The sequence below is a fragment of the Myotis davidii genome, unplaced genomic scaffold (assembly GCF_000327345.1).
Source record: "Myotis davidii unplaced genomic scaffold, ASM32734v1 scaffold71, whole genome shotgun sequence".
Lineage (NCBI taxonomy): Eukaryota > Metazoa > Chordata > Mammalia > Chiroptera > Vespertilionidae > Myotis > Myotis davidii.
This window is the reverse complement of record NW_006283588.1, coordinates 275,210-296,476: the sequence shown is the minus strand read 5'-3', so window position 1 is coordinate 296,476 and position 21,267 is coordinate 275,210. Positions and strand designations below refer to the sequence as shown.

At 43.6% G+C, this 21,267-nt stretch overlaps 1 protein-coding gene across 1 annotated transcript in view; it reads right to left on the bottom strand.

Annotated features, from left to right (window-relative positions):
- Window positions 1-9,874: 9,874 nt before the first annotated feature.
- Window positions 9,875-21,267, bottom strand: part of LOC102768777 (low-density lipoprotein receptor-related protein 1B-like) — a 41,414-nt gene continuing 30,021 nt past the window's right edge. Inside the window, exons 22-31 of the mRNA XM_006753794.2 lie at window positions 19,965-20,166; window positions 19,712-19,876; window positions 19,332-19,532; window positions 18,010-18,559; window positions 17,462-17,587; window positions 16,257-16,367; window positions 14,619-14,855; window positions 12,156-12,633; window positions 10,761-10,869; window positions 9,875-9,958 (exon numbers count right to left, since the gene is read on the bottom strand). Coding sequence (XP_006753857.1) covers window positions 9,929-9,958; window positions 10,761-10,869; window positions 12,156-12,633; window positions 14,619-14,855; window positions 16,257-16,367; window positions 17,462-17,587; window positions 18,010-18,559; window positions 19,332-19,532; window positions 19,712-19,876; window positions 19,965-20,166 — 2,209 coding nt within the window. The 3' untranslated portion in view covers window positions 9,875-9,928. The remainder of the gene's footprint in view (window positions 9,959-10,760; window positions 10,870-12,155; window positions 12,634-14,618; window positions 14,856-16,256; window positions 16,368-17,461; window positions 17,588-18,009; window positions 18,560-19,331; window positions 19,533-19,711; window positions 19,877-19,964; window positions 20,167-21,267) is intronic.

Sequence of the window (21,267 nt, the reverse complement as noted above, 5' to 3'; positions counted from 1 at the left end):
ACCCGGCCCTGCCAAAGCCCCCTGCCCTGCGACTCCGACCTGTAGGCGGCGCCCGCCAGCCTTGACGGGGGACTCGCTGCGCCGTCCACCTGTAAGCCGCTGGAAACATCTGGCTACCTTGCTCCTGGGAACACCTGGCTGGGAATCGGACCCCTGGACCCCTTTCCTGTTCCTGTACATGGTTTGGAGGGTGATCGTCCTTTCCTGCGGCCAAATTGGACTCCTTGGACGATGGACTCAGGTTGGGTTGGGCTTTCTTTTTACAGAGGTTAGTTTTTCTCTCCAGAGGGACCAGGGGCCTCTCATAGAGTGACAGACTTTTCCTACTTTGAGCTGAAGGACATAGAGCGACTTTGCATCGTGTTGACCGAGGGCAATAACAACAAGTCCACATCAGCAAATTTAGAGGCTCAAAAACTATCTGACAATATTCTGAAATGCCGATGAACTTTGCATCAACGTAATTAAACATTATTAATTTCTTCCTGCTGTAGAAGTACTTTTCAAGCAAACTCTCAAAGACCCGTGTGTTGCTGGCTATGTATAAATGAGGCTCTTAAAAATAAATGCAGAGCCATGCAAATACCAGCAGCGTTAGTGGCTTTTACATGAAATGACCTGATTAACCTATATTTACGTTTCTTTATGTACACCTAACATATATCTTTTTTTATTACTTATTTTTGGTGTGAAAGTTGAGGTCACACCAAAGAAGAGTTTCCCTTCTAGAAGCCAAAGAAGAATGAAAGGACTAATGCTATACTGTTGTGTCCCTTGGCTACCTCACCCTAGAGAGAGAGGACCAGGGATTAAACATTTGGTGCAGAATGGAACATGTTGATCACTTTAGGTTAAAGTATACGTGTTTATGTATCTCTCATTTATAAATAAAATTTGAAAGTAAGACTCTCAGTACGCCCACAGACGTTTTTTGTCTCCAGTTCAAGCCTTCATTACTAACACTGTTTCTGAACTCCAGCCATCAGATCTTCACACCTCTTAGCATAAGGTTACGAAAAGGTGCCGACGGGCCCCACTTCAATGCCTGGCTGCTGTATTTCCAGGTTCACGCTGTTTTCTGTGCAAAGCCAAGTCTATTGTTGAAAAAACTGTAAGCACCAGTTTCCGCATGAGGTGCGACTAGAAATCTTTTCCTCTTGTAACAGTGATGCCTCGTCACAGGTAGGCAGCTATGTGTTCATGAGCAGGACTAAATTTCCAAGTGATTGATTTCAAGGTGCTTTTAACTGCACCGAATCTCGTCTTTAAAACCTGCCCTGGGTAGCCAATTCAGAGGTAGGAAGGATCAGTTCAGCAAGCAGTGATAACAGAGCTGGAGAGCTAACTGAACAGCTCACGCTGCTCAGTACCCGTGGGAGGGATAATACAGATTCACTTCCTTTGCCATTTTGTACTGGAATTACCTGTTTCTATCTTTTTGTGACCAAACTTTAAAGTGCAGGCATATCCCTTGGGGATCTTTTTCAAATGCAAATTTAATGGGTCTGGAGTGAGGCCTGAGACTGATTTCCTAAATCTCCCCGGAGATGCGGAGGCTGATGGTTCCTGGCCGCCACTTGGGGCTGCCGGGCTTCCACTGGGCCTGGGCCTCACTCAAATTTCAGTCCCACGGCAGCACATAATCAGACCTTTGAGAGCTCACCCTCTAGCTGAGTTAAGGGCTACCCTCTAGGGAACAGAGGCAGAATGGAGAAAAGGCAACACTGCTTTTTTTTTTCAGCTAACACTTCAAAACAGATTAGAGCCCTGGCTGGCGTGGCTCAATGGTTAGAAGCATCAGCCTGTGCACCAGAGGGTCACGGGTTCAATTCCCGGTCAAGGGCGTGTACCTGGGTTGCAGGTCTGATCCCCACTCCTGGTGGGGGCACGTGTGGAAGGCAATCGATCTGATGTGTTCCCCCCCCACCCATTCCTTCCCCTCCCCACTCCCTCCATTCTCTCTCTAGACTCAGTGGAAAAAATATCCACACCCCTTGAGTGAGGATTTAAAAAAATGACTAGCACTCTTGTAGTTTGGGGAGTGAGTCTCTCCAAAATCTTTTCTCTGCATAGGGTTGTTTTAACAGTGTGTTATGAATTTTCCAAGATCAAGGAGGAGGAGGTGATTGAAGAGGAGGGCAAAAGGGAAGAATTAGCAGTACAATATATTTTAAAAAGAGATTAGGCACCTGAGAAACCAAGGTATAGCAGATGACATAAAGACATTGGGTTTCTGGAAAATTCATTGAGTCCTTTCTGCATCATAATGCCCCATATTATTTCTAGGGAAGCTCTGATAGAAACAAACTGGTGTTTTGTATGTTTTTACTTTTCCTTCCTCCCCAGTTATCCACTGGCTTATATTCAAAATATTTCCTCTCTGGCGATTAAGATTTGCTTCCAAGAAAACTCTATTTTTGCCCTACCAACAGAACTGAAACCAAAACTCACTTTAAAAACTACGTACTTCTTGTTTGATCTTTATTATGTTACCGGGAAACTATAGGTTGGGCTCGGGCTGCCTGTTGCTGTGTCCAATAACGAAGGCAGGGTTGAATCATAGTAGGCGTTTACTGATAAGGCCAGCCAACCAAGAAGACAGGGCACTTACAAGCATCAGATCCTGCCTTCGTTCCAGCAAGATTCAAGGGACAGGATTATAAAGGGGAAGGGGCTGGGGTGAGGAATGCAGCTACGTGCAGGCCTGAGGGTCCACAGATGTCAGCTATAGAAATTAGTCATCAGGCAGTGAGATGATGTTGATGAGATGATGTTTTGACTCCTGATGGGTCAGCCTGACCATGCTTATTGGTTCTGCTTTCTGGATTCACAGCTGAGTCACCTCCTCAATTACTTTGCACAGGCCTTGAAAAGGAAACTTTAAGAAAAACTTAACCTCCTATCCTATATAATAAAAGCCTAATATGCAAATTGCCCCTTCAGACAGAGTTCGACTGGGAGACTGGGAGTTCAACCACTCTCTATGACATGCGCTGACCATCAGAGGGCGGCGCAGAACATGGCGGGTGGCAGTAGAGGCGCTGCCGGCCCCAATGGGGTCCCTATGAGAGCAGGACTGCAGCAGGATGGTGGAGCAGTTGAGTGCGCGGAACCAGGCCAAGGCAGTGCGAGCAGGGGCCCAATCACCCCGCCAATCACCCCACAGGTGGGATGGTGGAGCAGGTGAGGGGGCAGCACCAGGCCAAGGCAGGGTGCCAGGTGGGGCTGTGGGACTGTGAGGCTGGGGGCACGAGTTGAAGCCTGATCCCCACAGGCCACCCGAGGGACCCCACTCATGCACAAATTTGTGCACCAGGCCTCTAGTCTATGTATAAAAGCCCAGCGACCATTACAGCGGAATGATCAGAATGACCAGTGGCTATAATGCCTGAGGCAGCCAACCAGCCTGATCCAGGTCCCGATAGCCCTCCACCCCCCAACACCCTGATTGGGGGCAGGGCCAGCTGGCCAACCGCCTTGGCTAGCAGAAATTTGGGGTCTGGGGACCTTGGAGGTGCTCGGTCTTGGGCAGTTGCATGGGAAAAGCTCTCCTTTGGCGGAAGTGGACCCGGGATCAGGACGCCCAAGTTGGGGATGGGGTGGGGAGGCTTGCTTGGTGGCCACACAGTCCCTGCAGGCCGCGCAGCAGCTGGGCTTCTGGCCCCAGTCAGATCAGCCATGGCAGGGCACAGGGGGTGGCACCCAGGAGCCAGGAGGCACAAGACCCAACCCGGGTGCTTACCCTGCCTGCTGGGCCCAGCAGCACCAGCAGGCGGGCCATGGTGTGCGGCAAGGCCCTGGGGTGGCTCAGCCAATGGAGGGAAAGTAAGCAGGGAGGGCGAGGTCCTGTACCAGCCGGAGCCCCAAGCGGCATGGGCAGGGCTGGAAACCCTGGTGGAGTGGGCGGGGCTGCAGACCCGCATCTTTTCAGCCTTGGCCTTGGAATTCTGCGGGTGACCAGTGTCTGGCTACCAGGGCGTCAGAGGTCAGCCCCACTTCAAGAGAGAGGACGTGGCAGAAAGTGGCAAGGCCACAGGAGGGATGGGAAATGTTGTGGCCATCTTCGGGAAACACAGCTGCCAGTCTTCAGTGACTATGAACAGATAATCTTTGGTCTCCGTTCTACAGAAGAGGAAGCTGAGACTCAAAGAAGGCAGCCCTAGGACACTCTGGCACAGCTGAGACCCGGGGATTGGGAAACTGCTGCCCCCGCAGGTGCCTTCCAGCTCCCACAAAACAGGTCACTGGGCACTGCCTCTGACCTCTGACACTCTCGTCTAGGAGTGAGATCTTGCCAATATACCTCATGTGCCTGGTAATGATAAAAATGGGGTCCAGCTGGCGGGGCTCAGTGGTTGAGCATTGATCTATGAACCAGGAGGTCATGATTTGATTCCTGGTCAGGTTTCAGGCTCGATCCTCAGTAGGGGGCGTGCAGGAGGCAGCTGATCAGTATTTCTTTCTTATCATTGATGTTTCTATCTATCTCTCCCTCTCCCCTCCTCTGAAATCAATAAATATTTTTTAAATGGGGTCATGATGTATATACATGTTATAACAAGTTTTTCACTTCATAGATCACTAATGTCTTTCCTGTTAAAACCATACTTATAGAACATTATTTATTTATCATTCATTTTAATTTATCTCATAGAAGGGAGAGAGAAACATTGATGTGATAGAGAAACATTGCTTCCCGCACTCACTGGACTGGGTATTGAATCTGCAACCTGGGCATGTGCCCTGACTGGCAATCGATCCACCACTTTCTGGTGTATGGGACGATGCTATGCTGGTACCCTGACCCCAAATTCCAGCCTCCAGAACTGTGAGAAAAATACATTTCTGTTGTTTAAACCACACAAATTTCTGATATTTTGCTATGGCTCTCTGAGCTGACTAATCTATATATTCTCTCTATATAAAAGCTTATGCGAACGAACGGCCGAATGACCGGTAAACCGCTTGCTATGACACACACTGACCACCAGGGGGCAGATTCTCAATGCAGGAGCTGCCCCCTGGTGGTCAGTGCACTACCATAGTTAACCTCCCACAGCCCCTCCCTTCAGCTGGTGACCAACCTCCTGTAGTCCCTCCCCACAGCTGGCTGGCCCCAATTGGGGCCTATCAGGGCTAGCCAGGGGGAGGGACCCCACCTGTGCACGAATTCGTGCACCAGGTCTCTCATTCACATATAAGAAACTTAACCCCCTATTCACATAAATGTATGTGTTCTAAAATTCAAAATAATATGATTACTTTTCAGATTAATTCAGGTGCTCTATCTACCAAGTTGTAGGTCCCCCCTATCAAAAGTACATGTCCCCTTGTTTTCCCCCATTTACTCCTTCTAGCCCCCACCCCCCTCATACATCTTTTTGCTACTGAAAATATCCAAGGTGGCATGGAAAGAGACTCCTGCGTCCAGCCTGGTCTGGTTTGGGCCCCAGGGCCATTCTCTGCCACAGCACAGAAACTGATGAGTTTGAGACTCAAGACGCTGGAGGAGGCCAGCAGCTCAGAAGTTGCTGTTGTGGGTGAAAACTCACCCTAAACTTAATACCAGCTACCCAGCAACCACACCACAGTGGAGACAATGATGGGAAATGGCACAGCCACCTTGCCTCAAGCCCTTCATACCTATCATATGCCATCGCAACTTGTTTTTAATAATCCTAATTGCATACAAAATATGTGTTCTCATTGAATGGGTGAAGTCTTCTCAAGATTGCTCAAGCTATGCCTGGAGGAGGGAGGAATGTGAAAGTAGAGCCGACACTGCATTAGCACAGCGTCTGCTCTACCCGTTCGCAGGTCTGGCTGCACGCCCTCACTTAGGAGGGGTCAGATTTTTAGCACATGCTGTCCATTTCTTGGGGAGGCTGTGGGAGGAACTATCAGAGATGCTTCAGCCACCGCCCTCTTTATTTACTGATCTTCATCTCCTAAGTTTTGGGGTGCCTGTCATTTTGTCAGCACCTTGGTGGACACCCTGGAAAACAAACGATTCCAGGCCCCACCTTCATGGAACTCACACGGTCTAGTGTGAGAGATGCATACAAAGAAAATGAATAATAAACCAGGGTCAAGGGCTGGAGAAAAGGGCGATATTTTAGGGAAGGTGGTCAGATACTCAGCAGAGAAATTAAAGAGGGAGCGAGGACGCTCTGTCTGTGGAATGGCCACCTTGGTTTCTCTGCTTCACTCATAAACTTGCTTTCACTTTAAACTCTAAAAGTAAATAAAAAAAGGAGACTAGTGTGAAATTTTTCCCACACACAGTCAAGAACCCACACACTATAGGCCAGCCGAGGCAGACCCACTCCAGGCCCAGTTCCTGTCGGTAGCACTGATAGCACTGAACTTCAGCTTTCTCACCTGTACAACTGGGAAGACTGGATTGGATGTTAGCAGAGGGCCTGTCTAAATGTAATATTCTGAGAGTGCAGGTTAAGAATTAGATGAGGCTGAGAGGAGAAACATGAAATGTGAACAGTGAATGCTGGGGAAATGAATAGATCTGTAAAATTAGTAATTGGTCTGCTAGCAACAAACTCCATGATCTACTTCTAGGTTTCTCTGAATTTCATAAACCTCCCAAAATTGACCTATTACAATGGGGTCCTGGGTTGTGAGAGGGCGCAGGCCAGGTTGAGGGACCCCACCAGTGCACAAATCCATGCACTGGACCTCTATTATAGTTAAATATAAAATCTTAAGTGTTCACTCTAGCCAGTTAAAGTAGTAGGACCTTGGTACACCCTCCCATCATCCATGCCTGAGGTTTTATAAGGAATTCAAGTTTAATGTCGGGGGGAGGGAGGAGGGCGAGAAGAGATTAACCAAAGATCTATGCATACTAGAGGCCCAGTGCACAGCACCTGTGGGGTCCCTTGGCCTAGCCTGTGGGGATCGGGCCAAAACTGGAAGTCTGACATTCCCTGAGGGGTCCTGGATTGTGAGAGGGCGCAAGCCAGGCCGAGGCACCACATCAGTGAACGAATCCGTGCACTGGACCTCTAGTTAAATATAAAATGTTAAGTATTCACTCTAGCCAGTTTTTCTCAGTGGTTAGAGTGTCAGCCCGCAGACTGAAGGGTCACGGGTTCAATTCTAGTCAAGGGCACATACCTCGGTTGCAAGCTTGATCCCTGACCCTGTCAGAGAGCATGCGATAGGCAACCAATCGATATGCCACTCTCACATCAATGTTTCTCTCTCTGTCTCTCCCCCTCCTTTCCACTCTCTCTCTCTCTCTAAACAAACAAAAATCAATGGAAAAAATATCCTCTGGTGAGGATTAACAAACACACACACACATACACAGACACACAAAACTTAAGTGTGCATTTATGAAATTAAGTCCTTCTGGTGAAAAGGACATTAGGTATGTTTTGTAAATTCTTGACTAGGGAAAGCATAACAGGGTGTGTTAAGCAGGTTCAGGCAGGGTGACACAGGCAGACATTCATAAGAAACCAACGATATAAAAAGATATAAAAAAGCAGCAGGTGAGAAGGCTGCACACATGACCTACTAGAAGATTCAGCTTCAGTCCACTTTCTTTTTCCCAGGAACAGGGAATAGCGGTTGTTTATGGGGCAAAGTAGGACATGGGGCTTGCAGACTAGAAGGGTGGGGCTGAGAGGAATTGGAATGTGAAAGCAGGCTGAGCTAGTGAGACAAACACAAGGCCTGGAAGTCCGGTGGAGCTCAAGGGCTACTAGGAAGGGAGACATCGGCAGCTGCTTAAGCGTGTCCAGAAGGTGGAAATACTGTTGTGCATCATTCACATGTGCCTTTGGCTTGGATTCTTTTGGGTCATTTCTATGCACTTTTGCACAGAGAGAGGCACAGCCCTGCCAAGGGCAAACTTGGCAGTGAGGATGGCTCTTGGGAGCGGGTATCTTAGCAAGATACACCTAAGATTCACCCTGTGGATGAGAAGGGGTGGAAGGAACGATGGTGCTGAAATGGTTTCTGTCATAGATAGCTGGACCCCTGAGGGAACTTAATGCGGCTGCTGCTTCTCCCAGCCTCCAGGAAGGCGGAGCCCCAGCATTTGGTCTTCAGGTCAGGTTGATTCCTGGGGGATTTTTACACTTGATTGGAAAGCACCGTTTATTTTATGTACTACACCCTCAGTCATAAGTCTAGGACTTCTCCTTATGCTTGGAAGCCCATAAGACTCATTCTGCAAAAAAACTATGAGTGGCCTAGACCAGACCCAAGCAAGAAAAGTCTTCCAAGAGTCGAGGGAAACGATGTATTCTATTTGAGAGAAATTATAAGAGCCATCACCTCCAGCTACAGGTCATTCCTGTGCCACTCAGCCGCTGCGCTACTAATGACATTAAAGACGCCTTCATTACCCAGACACAGGAGCAGCAGATAGAGCTGTTGGAGATCCCAGAGCACTCTGACATCAAGCAGATTGCACAGCCAGGAGCAGCATATTTTTAGGTTGAACTTGACACAGAGGAGAAGCTTTTCCACAGAATTAAACAGAATTTTCCTTTGCAGTTTGGAAGGGAGGTCCTGGCAAGTGAAGCCATCCTTAATATTCCTGACAAGTCTGACTGGAGGCAGTGTCAGATCAGCAAGAAGAGGAGGAGACCCTGGCTCGGCGCTTCCGCAAAGACTTTGAGCCCTTTGACTTCACTCTGATGACTAAGCAAAGGGACAGGCACTTTATGAACTTCACAGGAAGTAGTAGCAGCCTGTGTTTTCAAGAAACTAGTCTCCCATGGGGACTGTTTCCTTGCCTCTTTTTGGTGCATTCCCATGGAACTTGTCTGCAGCAAGAGACCTAAGATGGAATATTTTTCAGAAAAAGCCATTTGAGGATGAAAATTTTATGTTAAAAAGCATGTTTGTCATCCAGCTGTTTATTATCATTGGGACTCATGTTGTCAGACTCAGGTCTAAGCGCACAGGCATGTTCATTCGATGCCCAGTTGGCCTGATGTAGGTTCGGTTAATCCCATTTTAATCATTGGGAAAACAGTTCCATGATTAAGTGATTTGCCCAAGTTGCTCCTATCGAATTCCAGACCATACTCCTGCTTGGTTACCTGTCTCCTATCAGAGTCAAAGGCCCTGATTCCTTATGTGGGTGTGAGTAAAGTAGATCCAGGAAGACAAGCTGAGGTACAAGCTGTCAGAGGGACGTGGGATCTAAGTAGCATCTGGATGCTTCCCCAGCCAGCAAGAGCTAGTTGACATGAGTCCTGGTCCACACCATAACTCTATACGTTGTGCCCACAGTATCCATCCACTTTACTTCAAAGCCAGACAAATCATTAATCTGAGTTTCTACGTCTGAACTTAGTTTTAGAATCACCTGTACTTAGTTTTAGAATCATATGAAAGCATAAGAAAAATGCTGATTTTATAAATTTTCAGAAAAAATGAGTACTAACTTCACAGCAAAATTTGAGAGAGGAAGTGGTAGGGAACTAACCCTTACACAGCAGTGTAGAAACCTGATCCAGAGTGACCCCTAGCCTTAGCTGGTTTGGCTCAGTGGATAGAGCGTCTACCTGTGGACTGAAGGGTCCTGGCTTCGATTCCGGTCAAGGGCACATGCCCAGGTTACAGGCTCAATCCCCAAAAGGGGGTGTGCAGGAGGCAGCCAATCAATGATTCTCTCTCATCATTGATGTTTCTCTCTTTCTCCCTCTCCCTTCCTCTCTGAAATCAATAAAAATATATTAACAATAAAAGATAGTCAACATGACTCATCACCTCTCAAAGTCTCTTCCTGTCCTTAAAAAAAAAGAAAGAAAAGAAAAAGCAGTTATTTTAATAAAGAGTTACTATTGGCCACAAACTGTTCCAGAAGTTAAAACAGTACACAATGAAATGTATAAACAGTTTTTATTGAGATGCTTCCGCTCCTTTTTTTTAAAAAAAAAAAAGCAGATTAATCAGTTTGCAAAGAGGTCAACAATTCCTGTAAGAAAAGAGAGTTCAAGTTAGAGAATATGCACTACATTGAAACAAAGCAAAAACAAAGAGATGGTTGAGCTACACAGAAGTTAGAAGAAATCACAGGGAGCTATAAACTTCAGGAGTAATTCCAACTAACCCTGATAATGTCCCACAGCCCACCCCACAATAGGACTGGACTCCTTGTGGAAGTCCACCAAAAGCTGAAGTTCTTTTTAATTTTTAAAATACTATTTATTTATTTAATTATTATTATTATCATTATTATCATTATTATTATTATTATCATTTAAATCCTTACCTGAGGATATTTTCCCATTGATTTTTTTTAAGAAAGAGTGGGAAGGGAGGGAAGAGGAGGAGGAGGAAAAGGAAGCGAGAGAGAGAGAGAGAGAGAGAGAGAGAGAGGCATTGATATAGAGAGATACATTGATTGGTTTCCTCCTACACATGCTCTGACCAGGCCCAAGGATCAAGCCTGCAACTAAGGTAGGTGCCCTTGACTGGGAATCAAACTTGTGATCCTTTGGCCCACTGGCCCACACTCTAACCATTGAGCAAAACTGGCTAGGGCAAAAACTGAATTTCTTGATTACTATTTCATGCATGTTTCATTCTGGTTTGAATAACTAAAGATGAAACAGAGTCTAAAGACAAAAACATTACTGACCATTCATTTGATATACATAATCGCATCATCCTCTAGTTAACACTGCCTCCTTTCACCCGCCCAGGATCTTTCAGAAGGTTCATTCTGTAGCTCTCTCTCAAGAATCTGTTTTCCTCAAAGACACTTCCAGGCATACCTGTTCATCATAGGCTTCATTGACAAAAGTCTCACTGCTCATTAGATTCTCCTCTTCTTGGTCATGTTCTTCACGGCTGTTCAAATTTCTTGATGAGGCTGTACTATTTCTAGAAATCAAGGAAACAAAGTCAAAAGAATTGTTCCTTGAGGTAGAGGTTGGAATTGGCAAATGTTTAAAAAGGGCCAACGTGTGCCCTAGTCACGGTTATTTTTTAAGGAATTATGCAGTTTTGATTGTCTCTTTAACAACGCAAACAACCTAGAATGGGCAACTCTTGAGTCAATTATTATTTGTTCCTAGGCATTCATTTAACTTCTGGAATGATACATGGTCTCAATTGAGGGGAACTAGGTAATGGGAGGCAATGGGTACTGAATCCAAGGACAGGTAAGTGGCACCTGGACACAAGCGGCAAGTTAATGTGGTGACAATCAGACCCCAAGGGTAGCAACTCATTCATCTTACTATTAACCATTTAGCTATTAACTAACCAGTGCTACCTTGGGCAAAAACAAGCACTTCTCCTGGCCTTTCCTTCAGTCTATAATGTGAAGGCTGGGCAGAGATGTAACTTTTACAACTTTCATCATCTCTATAGTTCTTTTTTAAAAAATATATATTTTATTGATTTTTTACAGAGAGGAAGGGAGAGGGATAGAGAGTTAGAAACATCAATGAGAGAGAAACGTCGATCAGCTGCCTCCTGCACAGCCCCTACTGGGGATGTGCCCGCAACCAAGGTACATGCCCTTGACTGGAATTGAACCTGGGACCCTTCAGTCCACAGGCCGAAGCTCTATCCACTGAGCCAAACCAGTTAGGGCTCTATATTTCTTGATACATAGGCTGTTTAATGTCTACTTATCTAATCAGTTTCTTCAGTTACTATATCTCCCTACTCTAAAGCTTATTTTGCCATCATTCCTACTCTAAATCGTGATTTTTTTTATTGTCTAAAGTTTTACATATGTCTTCTTTTACCAAAACAGTGAGAAGATACATTGCTGTTGTTTAATACCCGACTCGGTGGTATTTGTTATAGCGGCCCAAGCAAACTAATACATCTCTCCTAACAAATTCTTCCTCCAAACAATCATTGGCACCAGCTTTGCCTCATTGGTGGGGAATCTCCTCACTTTATTCAATCCTCCAGAGATTGTGCCACTGACAACTGTAGAGGCAGATGTATATGCCCCAGAAATCACTCAAAAAGATGGTCCCAATTATTATTTTTTTCAGGTCATCTAACAAGGGAGGCTGCTTCATCACCTCAAGCCTTTCTCAGAGGACAAATTTCTAGAGTGGACTCCTATCTCCAATCCCATTCATCTTATTTTAGAAGCAACTTCTTGGGAATAAAACTCTCCCATCAGGACATTAAGAGCTGCTCACCTTTTTCGTTCACGTTCTTTTCTGAAATACACAAATGCTCCCAGAGCTACCAGAACAACTGGCAAGGTGATGGTGAAGCTGAGGGCGATGTAGCCTGGACCAGGTCCACGCGCTGCCTCTTCACAGAAGTCCCCACCGTATTCCATGGGACAGCTGCATCTTCTCAGCTCTCCTTCCACGGTGCAGATTCCCCTCCCATTACAGAAATCGCTGCTACAGGGCAGATGTTTTGCCCCCTGAGGGTCCTTGGGCTGAAGAAGCTTCCCTTTTTCATTGGTTTCTGAGGTCTTGCTTTCTCTATCAGGAATCGAGGGGATCAGTGTTTTTCTGACAGGATAATCCATCTCTTCTGGACCCACATATCTAGTGTTCGGGGGCTTGGCAGCCTGGAGAGGTTGGGCAGCTTTAGGAGTCACCCTTTTTCCAGCCTCTAGCTTTCCAAGTGTTAGTGTTGAATGGGTTTTATCTGGATAGGCACCTACAAAAACAGTAGGTAGGAGTATGGGTATACACACGTATTTGTCTGTTAAGAAATATGTCAGAAGAATAAGAATTCTAAAGGACTAAACCAGATACGGTTGAATTTATAAAATCATAAATCACTACTATTACTTGGGGCCAAATAAAAAAATCTATTGAAATTTATATTAAAAACTGCATATCTTACAGCACTTAAAATGTTTGGTTTCAAGAAGAGTCTATTGACCATACCCATCTACTTTTAGATGATGGTATGTATAGGTTAGCCAAGGTAGATTCCCTCAATTACATATAGGCTAGAAAGATTTTCTTTAAAATGTAAGTATATAGCCCTAACTGGTTTGGCTCAGTGGATAGAGCATCAGCCTGTGGACTGAAGGGTCTCAGGTTTGATTCCAGTCAAAGGCATGTACCTTGGTTGCTACCACATACCCAGTAGGAGTGTGCAGGAGGCAGCTGATCGATGTTTCTCTCTCATCAATGTTTCTGACTCTCTATCCCTCTCACTTTCTCTCTCTAAAAAATCAATTAAAAAAATATATAAAATGTAAGTATATAAGTATTTAAAACTTTTTGAATTCAAGTAAACTATAGGTTTTAGCAAGATCTACAAGTCGCAACTATTGAACCAGATTCCATGGTGGTGGTAGGAGGGGCACGCATTAGGCAGGCAGTAGGCAATAGGGTGCTTCTAACCGCAGAGGAATCTGAAGTTAACTTTGTGTTTAAGGCACTTCACCATATTCTCTGTCATTGTTGGCACAGGTGTTATTCCTCATGTGAACACTAAAGACCAAAGTAAATATTAGCAATGAAACTATTCTTGCCTCTTTCTTAAGCTGGTCCACAGGCATGTTTCCACTCCCGGACAGTTTAGGGTCCCTCATGGTAAGGTATATTCAGAGAAAGCCACTCTAACTTTATGCACCCAGTACCCCCTCCAAAACAAGTTATGTAAAAGTCAGAGTGAAATCATTATTAAGGAAAAGAGTTAACTCTTGGGCCTAGGTCACCAGGGATGGGAGAGCAAGGGAAGGTATGTTAGATTTCTGGTTTGGCTTTAAAACCAGGTGATGAGGGTGATAAATGTCTCACTCACTGACACTCCCCACTCTGAGTCACTGCCTACACAGGGAGGGCAAGACCATAGAATCAACTCTTGGTCTTTGGTCTTTGTCTTTCCTAGTTAAAATGAAGTGATAAGAGGCAATAATTTATCTTCCAGCCAGTCGGGTTTTAGAAGATGAGGATTTAAATTGAGAAATAATGAGAACTGTTCCCTGTAAGATTCATTTTCCAAATCTTTTTCTTTACTAGGTATGACCAGTCTCAGTACCAAGCCCACTGCCTCTTCAATTCTATGCTATAGGACTTGGATATCACTGGAGCTGGAGCTATGGGACTAGAGGGTGGAAGTTACAAGCAGAATTAGTTATAGCTGCTCAGATGATTGGCCATGAAAACGCTGTTCCATGAAGGCACTATTTGGCACAGTATTTCTGTAACAGCCATTTACAGTTAGCATTTAAGTACTAGTATGGCAGCCGTATACACATTCTCTTGTATTCCTTAACACCTCTGTGAAGTAGAAAGTGCTATTTCCACATTAAAAAGAGGGACCCAAGACAAGACAAATAGTTTGCCTAACCAACTTCCCCTGACTATGCTTACCAAGTGATCAAAAATGTACTGAGTCAAATCTAGGTTAAATGAGTGTTCTTTCAGGCAACATACAAACTGTCTAGGCCTTTGGAGCTCCCTATCACATTACCTGTTCTAAAATCAGTACAGAGGGCACATCAGCTTTTCACAAGGGGTTCAAATCTACATCCAACTGCCCTGTAGGAAGTTTCCTATTGCTCAGTTTAAAGAGTGTACAGTGATAATGATGTAATCATTTAGAGAATAAAAGCCTAAGAAATATTGAGGAAGTAGATATTACTAAAAGTAAGCCAGTCATGGTGATGAATAGGAGCTACTCACAGCCCATTTCATCAGATGCATCCAGACAGTCAGCATGACCATCACACACTTGCTCCATGGAAATGCATTTCTGACCATCCTTACAGGTTTGTAATGGCGCAGAGCATCGGACAGCTTCAATACATCTGTTTGTGTCAGCCAAGTAGTAGCCACTGGAACATTTACAAGTCTGTCCTTCAGGGTTTGGTAAACAAATGTGGCTACATCCTCCATTGTCTTTTGAGCAGCTGTTACTACCTGTGGATCCCCAACCCCCCAAAATATACTGATTTAGATTTTTTTCAGAAGGGTCTTCTGCAAATAGACTATCAGAGTTATGGGATCCAGATATTTTCCCCACAGGATACATCTCATTAACTTAATTTCTTTTAGTCAACTAGGTACCAAGTGATTGGTGATTCCTCTTCATGGATAAGAATGGCTATAGGAACCTAGGAGTTCAGACAATGGATGGGCTTAAGAATAATTGAGGTAAACTCTGATTCATTCAAAATCCCATTGTGACTTCTCTTCTCCCCTCACACCAAGCACCCAGCATCAGAGCTAGAAGGTTCTTACAAATAAAGCTCTCTTTAGATGAAAATATGGGAGCTATGGTTTCTATGATCGGTGGTTGCTAGAGGGTGTGGGGGAATTGGGAGAGAGAGAGAGAGAGAGAGAGAGAGAGAGAGAGAGAGAGAATAGTCTGATTAAGCCAGCCATTTATAGCCTCCTATAATTCTTCAAAGCTTATATCTTATATCTAGAAGTGAGGGTTTACCTTTTAAGATATTCCAGGAATTGTGGAATAGGTATGCATGTAGTATAGATAAAACCTACTTTAAGGGTGACAGAGACCCTCCTTCTGGTTCTCAGAATTAAGCAACAGTTTATCATCGCTTTTATGATGTGACCATTTATCACACTGAAGAATTCTAAAAGGTTCATCCTGCAAAGTCAAGACTTTAGAGTTTAAGCATGACTACTAATAATATCAGCTAGAAAGGTTAGCTTTCAAAAACAAAGCAGTGGGCAGCATTCTCTTAAGACTAATGTATATACTGAATCATCCATGGTAATGGTAGGTATGATGAACTATTTGAGCTCACATTGTTGGGGTTAATCTCCACTAGGAACAGATCACTTCTCTTACTACTTCAACTAAGCTCATCATCATCCTCCCCAAAAATTCAGGCAGGCACTCCATTTCTGTCCATAGAAATGTGGAGAAAAACATCTGAGCACCACCCCCAGTTGATATTTCAAGGATTAGTTGACATCACAAGTAGATACAAGTGACAATGAGTAGAATGAAGACACCCTAGAGCTAAAAGGGATTTTTTATAATACCATAATTATCATTAACCTACAATAATAGAACTGAAAATAGCCTCAAGTGTACCAAACTCCAGTCCAATACACTTACCACTACTATGTTTCCTAAATAAGTAACAGAACTACTTATACACCACAACCAGACAGTATATAACTACATAAAGATAAGAGAATTGTGTAGATCTAAAGGAATTTGCCAGAGAAATATTTTAATGGAAAATTCAAAGATATTTCAAGGCGATAATGTAGGAGGGAGCATCCATCCCCTCCATGGGGAAATCCAGTAGACTTCAGTGCTGTTATAATCATTGCAGAATCACTTACCCTGTTGAGAAAGTTTACTGTAAACTTTTAAATCCACAATCTTCAGGTCTACTTGGAACCACCGATTTTCTGAAAGTTCTGCCTTGCTGTACCAAACTTTAGTGATTTGGGCTGGAACAAAAGCCAGTGAACAATCTTTAACAAAAGTGAAATTAAAACAACTTCCTGGGCAAAGAATATTGCTCAATGTGAAACTTCACTTGTTTGCTAAACTCCAGTTGAGGAACAACAGCTTTACAGAAGAGGTATGTATTTTTCTAAATCATGTTTCTGGGAAGAAACTTCAGATAAATAAAAGACAACATTCTATGCCTTTCTCCAAAATAAAATCAGGTGTTAATAAGCTATGTTGAGAACATTCATATATGCCCAGATATCTAAAGACAGGAAATTAGGATATATGACGCTTAGTTGCAGCCCATACAATTGATGGATAATGATTTTAAACATTGTTCTAGAACATTTCTGAAAATGGCTTCTCTGCTACAAGAGTCACCAGGGAAATCTTAAAATAGATGGTAAAGGCCTTCTCACATACCTAATAAATTAACATCTCTGGGGTAGGATCTGACAATTTGTCTTTGAAATTCTGATGTGGCCAGCCCAACTGGTCAATGGACCAGAATTGGAAAAAATAAAGAGACACATTTATTTTAAACACATAAATTGTGCATTTTCCAGTTTTAGCAAATCTAGATTCTAACCAGAAACAATATATTAGAGCACTATGATTTACGACAATCTCTCTGAATATACTAGAAATACCTTGCAAGTGTAAAATGTTCTATATTTCACCTAGTATTTTCATGTGTATTTAGTCAACTGAAACAGGTGCTGTCTTCATTTTACAGGTAAGGTGTAACAGCCACTAGCTACTAACTGACAGAGCAGTTATACAACCTAGGTCCATTTTCTGGACCAGCTCTCTCTCTACCATAACAGGTGTCCTCCAAAGCAGAGAGCCTCATACAAATGCCAGAAATCTCAGGCAGAACTGGACTATACAAAGAATAACCAAAAAAAGGTTAAAGCTCCCTCCAGTCACAGAAGCACTGTTACACGTACATGTTCTGTTAGGGACGTTGTTTGGCTCTTCTTCTAAAAGGACACCAGCAGAGATCAGTCCTAAGCAGTAGCAGATTCGCTTTAGATACACAGGAGTAAATCAGATCACAAGGACAATCAGATACAGAGTTCAGACCTACCATCATCAATTGTTGTCCAGAACATCATGCTTTGGCCATATGTAAAGAGGTTAAGGCCCTGAATTCCTTTGCGGTCTACTCTGTATCTAGAGCCATCTTGTTGAATACTTTCTATGAATCCTCTCCCTAGAAAGAGAGGTTGGGTTTATTTTATTTAGCCCAAACAGCTGTGCTCACTCCTTCAACTCTTTACATCTTGTCTTGCCTCCTCTCCAGGAGGAGACTATCTTCATCCATTCTCTGAAGGCCAATTCTTCATTCATTCATTCTACTCTAACAATGATACACAAATATTTGCTCATGCATATGTTTTAAGGTCTTGATATTATGCCTTCACAAAGGAGTTATTGCATGACTATGGGCAGTTATATGCAACTCAGGATGGGGAATGATTGTATTTGTTTAGAAAGTGGTACAGAAAATATAAACTCGGACATAAAAGCTATTTGAAGTTATTATGCCTGAAGGCCAGAAAACTGAACATTTCTACTTCACTCTGGCCAAGGTCCCTCGGACTCCCATTTAGGGTGGAGGTAATCATTACTTACCAGTATCAGCCCAGTATACTCGGGTCCCTGAGTCTGAAAAGGTCAGGCCCACTGGGACCTGGGATTTCTGCCACAGCACCTTCCTCCTGATGCCATCCATGGAGGCACAGTCGATGCTGGAACCACGCCCACCACCATCCTGGGAACCCAGATCCACAAAGCACATGATTGCAGTGGGTGGATGGAGTGCAACACAGGTTGGATGGGACAGATTGTTGCTGAACAAAACAGTGGAATACTGGCCTTTGGATGAAGCTACATTGATATGTGGGTTTTCACTGTCAATCCAATATATATTTCCACTCAACCAGTCCACAGCAAGGTTGATTACTGTCCCCTTCGCAGATAAGATTTTCCTCCAAGAAAGCTTTCCAGATTCTTTGAGCCTCAGTAGTCTGATATCACCATTACCCAACTCTGAAAGGTAGAGTGTCTTTTCCTGGACAAGGTAATCCACTGATGCCAGCTGGTTCAGATTGGTAAAGGGAAGTACCCTGTGTTCCGGTAAAGTTGCTTGTCCTAATAAAGTTTCTATGTTTTTCAGATAAATCTATGGGGGAAAAGTTAAATGGATGGTACCAGTTGAGTCTAGTCTAATCCATTACCTTGATTTTGCATTAATGTTAAATTCCTATTAAATACTTAAATCCATATTTTCAAATAGTCTATTTTCTAAAAGCAGACAGCAGTTATTTCTCTTCTTTCCTGGAGCATCAAGGACTTTAAATTCCTTGAATTTGGGTGTTTTGAAGGTTTACTCCTCTGTTAAAGACCCTCCCCTTTAAGTGAGCTTTGACTATTAAGATCTTAAGGGACCTAAAATCTATCCTCCACCCCAAAATTTCTGTTTTGTTTTTTAAATGCCAAGTCCTCTAGATATTAAAAGTTAGGGGTGACTTGCTTGTCACTACCTTTTATCTCCTTACGGCTTAAGAAAAGTTCCCTCACAAAATGTATTTGCCTCCACCTCCAGATTAGGATGGAGCCAAGCTGTTTGTATTTGGAATCTACATCATTATCCAGGTGCTTGGACAACTTAACAAAATTGTCTAAACTAAATTAAACTAATCTCACTGTGTTCTGATGTACTAAGTATTTCCTAAATGATTTTAAGTAGAACTTGTTCTTATTTCATATCTACTTTATTTTGGTCATGATAGTTCCCAGCACACAGTGGATACTAAAATTTAAGTCATGTGGGAAGAATATTCCAAGGGAAAGAGCTCCTATTGTTTATAACTGCACATGAAGAATTCAGATTACTCAGCCTGAAACAGAATGTAGCCCAAGCACAGACACATGAGGACGCCTGTGGACAATACCTGTATGATAACCGTGGGCAACACAAGGAACAGAAAGGCAGACTCCTTGACAGGGACACAGTTGATGCCATCATCTGCAAGCAGGAGTCCGACGGGGCAATGACAGCTTCCCTTGGATTGTGGGCTCAGAAGGCACAAGTGAGAACATCCAGTGTCCAGACAAGGATTAGAAGACCTAGGCTGTAGGACTTCGTGCATTATCTGGAAGAAAACATCTAGATGTCAGTATACCTTACTGAATCCTTGGAAATAGCAGGCGAATAAATCTTCCCTTTTAATCATTATAGAGGGATGTCACTCCAGTTTGTACTTTGGGCAGTTCACATATGTAGCCTTTTCAGGGAGAATGAGGGGGATACTTTGAAGAGTACATTATAGACCTTGAGTCCATAAGGCTGTTCAATACGCTTGATGAGGACAGCCCTGCTCTTGCCTGTCATCTTCTTCATACGCTGTACTGTTCTTGTCTTTGTTTCAGACCAGAAGACTTCATCCTCCAATACAGCAACTGAAAAGGGGCTCTTGATCTGTGTTAACTGCAACATCTAAAATGGGGAAGGTGAGGTTTCTGGGATGAGTTTTACACAAGGCACATGACATTTTGTACAAATCTAATACCAAAACAACACTTACGCTAATCCCAGTGCCATCTAGATTGGCAGAGCCAATACAGTGAAATTTGTCATCAGACCAGAATATCTTCCAACTCAACTGGTCAAGAACTATGCTGGTTGGCCAGCCAAGACCTTTATTGATGAGTACTTTTCTCCTGCTACCATCCATCCCAGCTTGTTCTATGTGAGGTTCTCCTCCAATTTCAGACCAGTACATCAACCTATGTGAATAAAAGTCAGCTTTGGGATAAAGTACTACCTCAGAGAAAATAACATCAATTCATCCCTTAAAACAGTGATTTGAAGCCCAATTAATTTTTCTTCAGATGTTAACTTGGTCTATTCCTTAAGCAAAATTGTAAAATAGTAAAAGGTTTTCTTGATATTTTATGGTGATTGTTTAGTCCTCATTTGTGGGTAAAATATCTTGATAGTTGAGTAAGAAGGCTAGGAATACATTAGTCCCTAAGCCACGGAAAATATTCAGGAAACCTGACAATCTTTTGTGGGCTGGAAAGTATGCTAGCTCCATGGGCAGACATGTGCCGCAGACCTTATTCTTGGCCACAAGCCATTAGCTGCATCAAAACCACTGTCATTTCGCTGAGGACCATATTAACAGATTCCTGGTTGAAGATATTGAAAAGGTGAGAAAAACAGGAAGGATACCCAGTCTGGGTTCCCTTTGAATCCTGAGTTTTATTCTGTCTTATTTTTTATTTTTAAATACATTTTTATTGGCTTCAGAGAGGAAGGGAGAGGGAGAGGGAAATAGAAACATCAATGATGAGCCCTAGCCGATTTGGCTCAGTTGTTAGAGCATCAGGATCCTGGGATCAATTCTGGTCAAGACCATGTACCTCAGTTGCAGGCTCGATCCGCGCCATGGTGAGGCTTTGTGTATCAATCAAATGATGTGTCTCTCTCACATCAATGTTTCTCTCTCTGTCCCCCTCCTTTCCACTCCCTAAAAATTAATGGAAAAATATCCTTGGGGAAGGATTAACAAAACAAAACAAAAAAGAAACATCAATGATGAGAGATAATTATTGATTGGCTGCCTCCTGCATGCCCCCTACTGGTGATCAAGCTTGCAACCTTGGGCATATGCCCTGACAGGGAATTGAACTGCAATCTCTTGGTTCATAGATCAATGCTTAGCCACTGAGCCACACTAGCCCAGCTATTTATATACATATATATACACATACACACACACATTAGAGGCCCGGTGCACAAAATTCATGCACTGGTAGGATCCCTAGGCCTGGCTGGCAATCAGGGCCTATCGGGGCCTTCCAGCTGCTGGCTGGGGCCTTCCT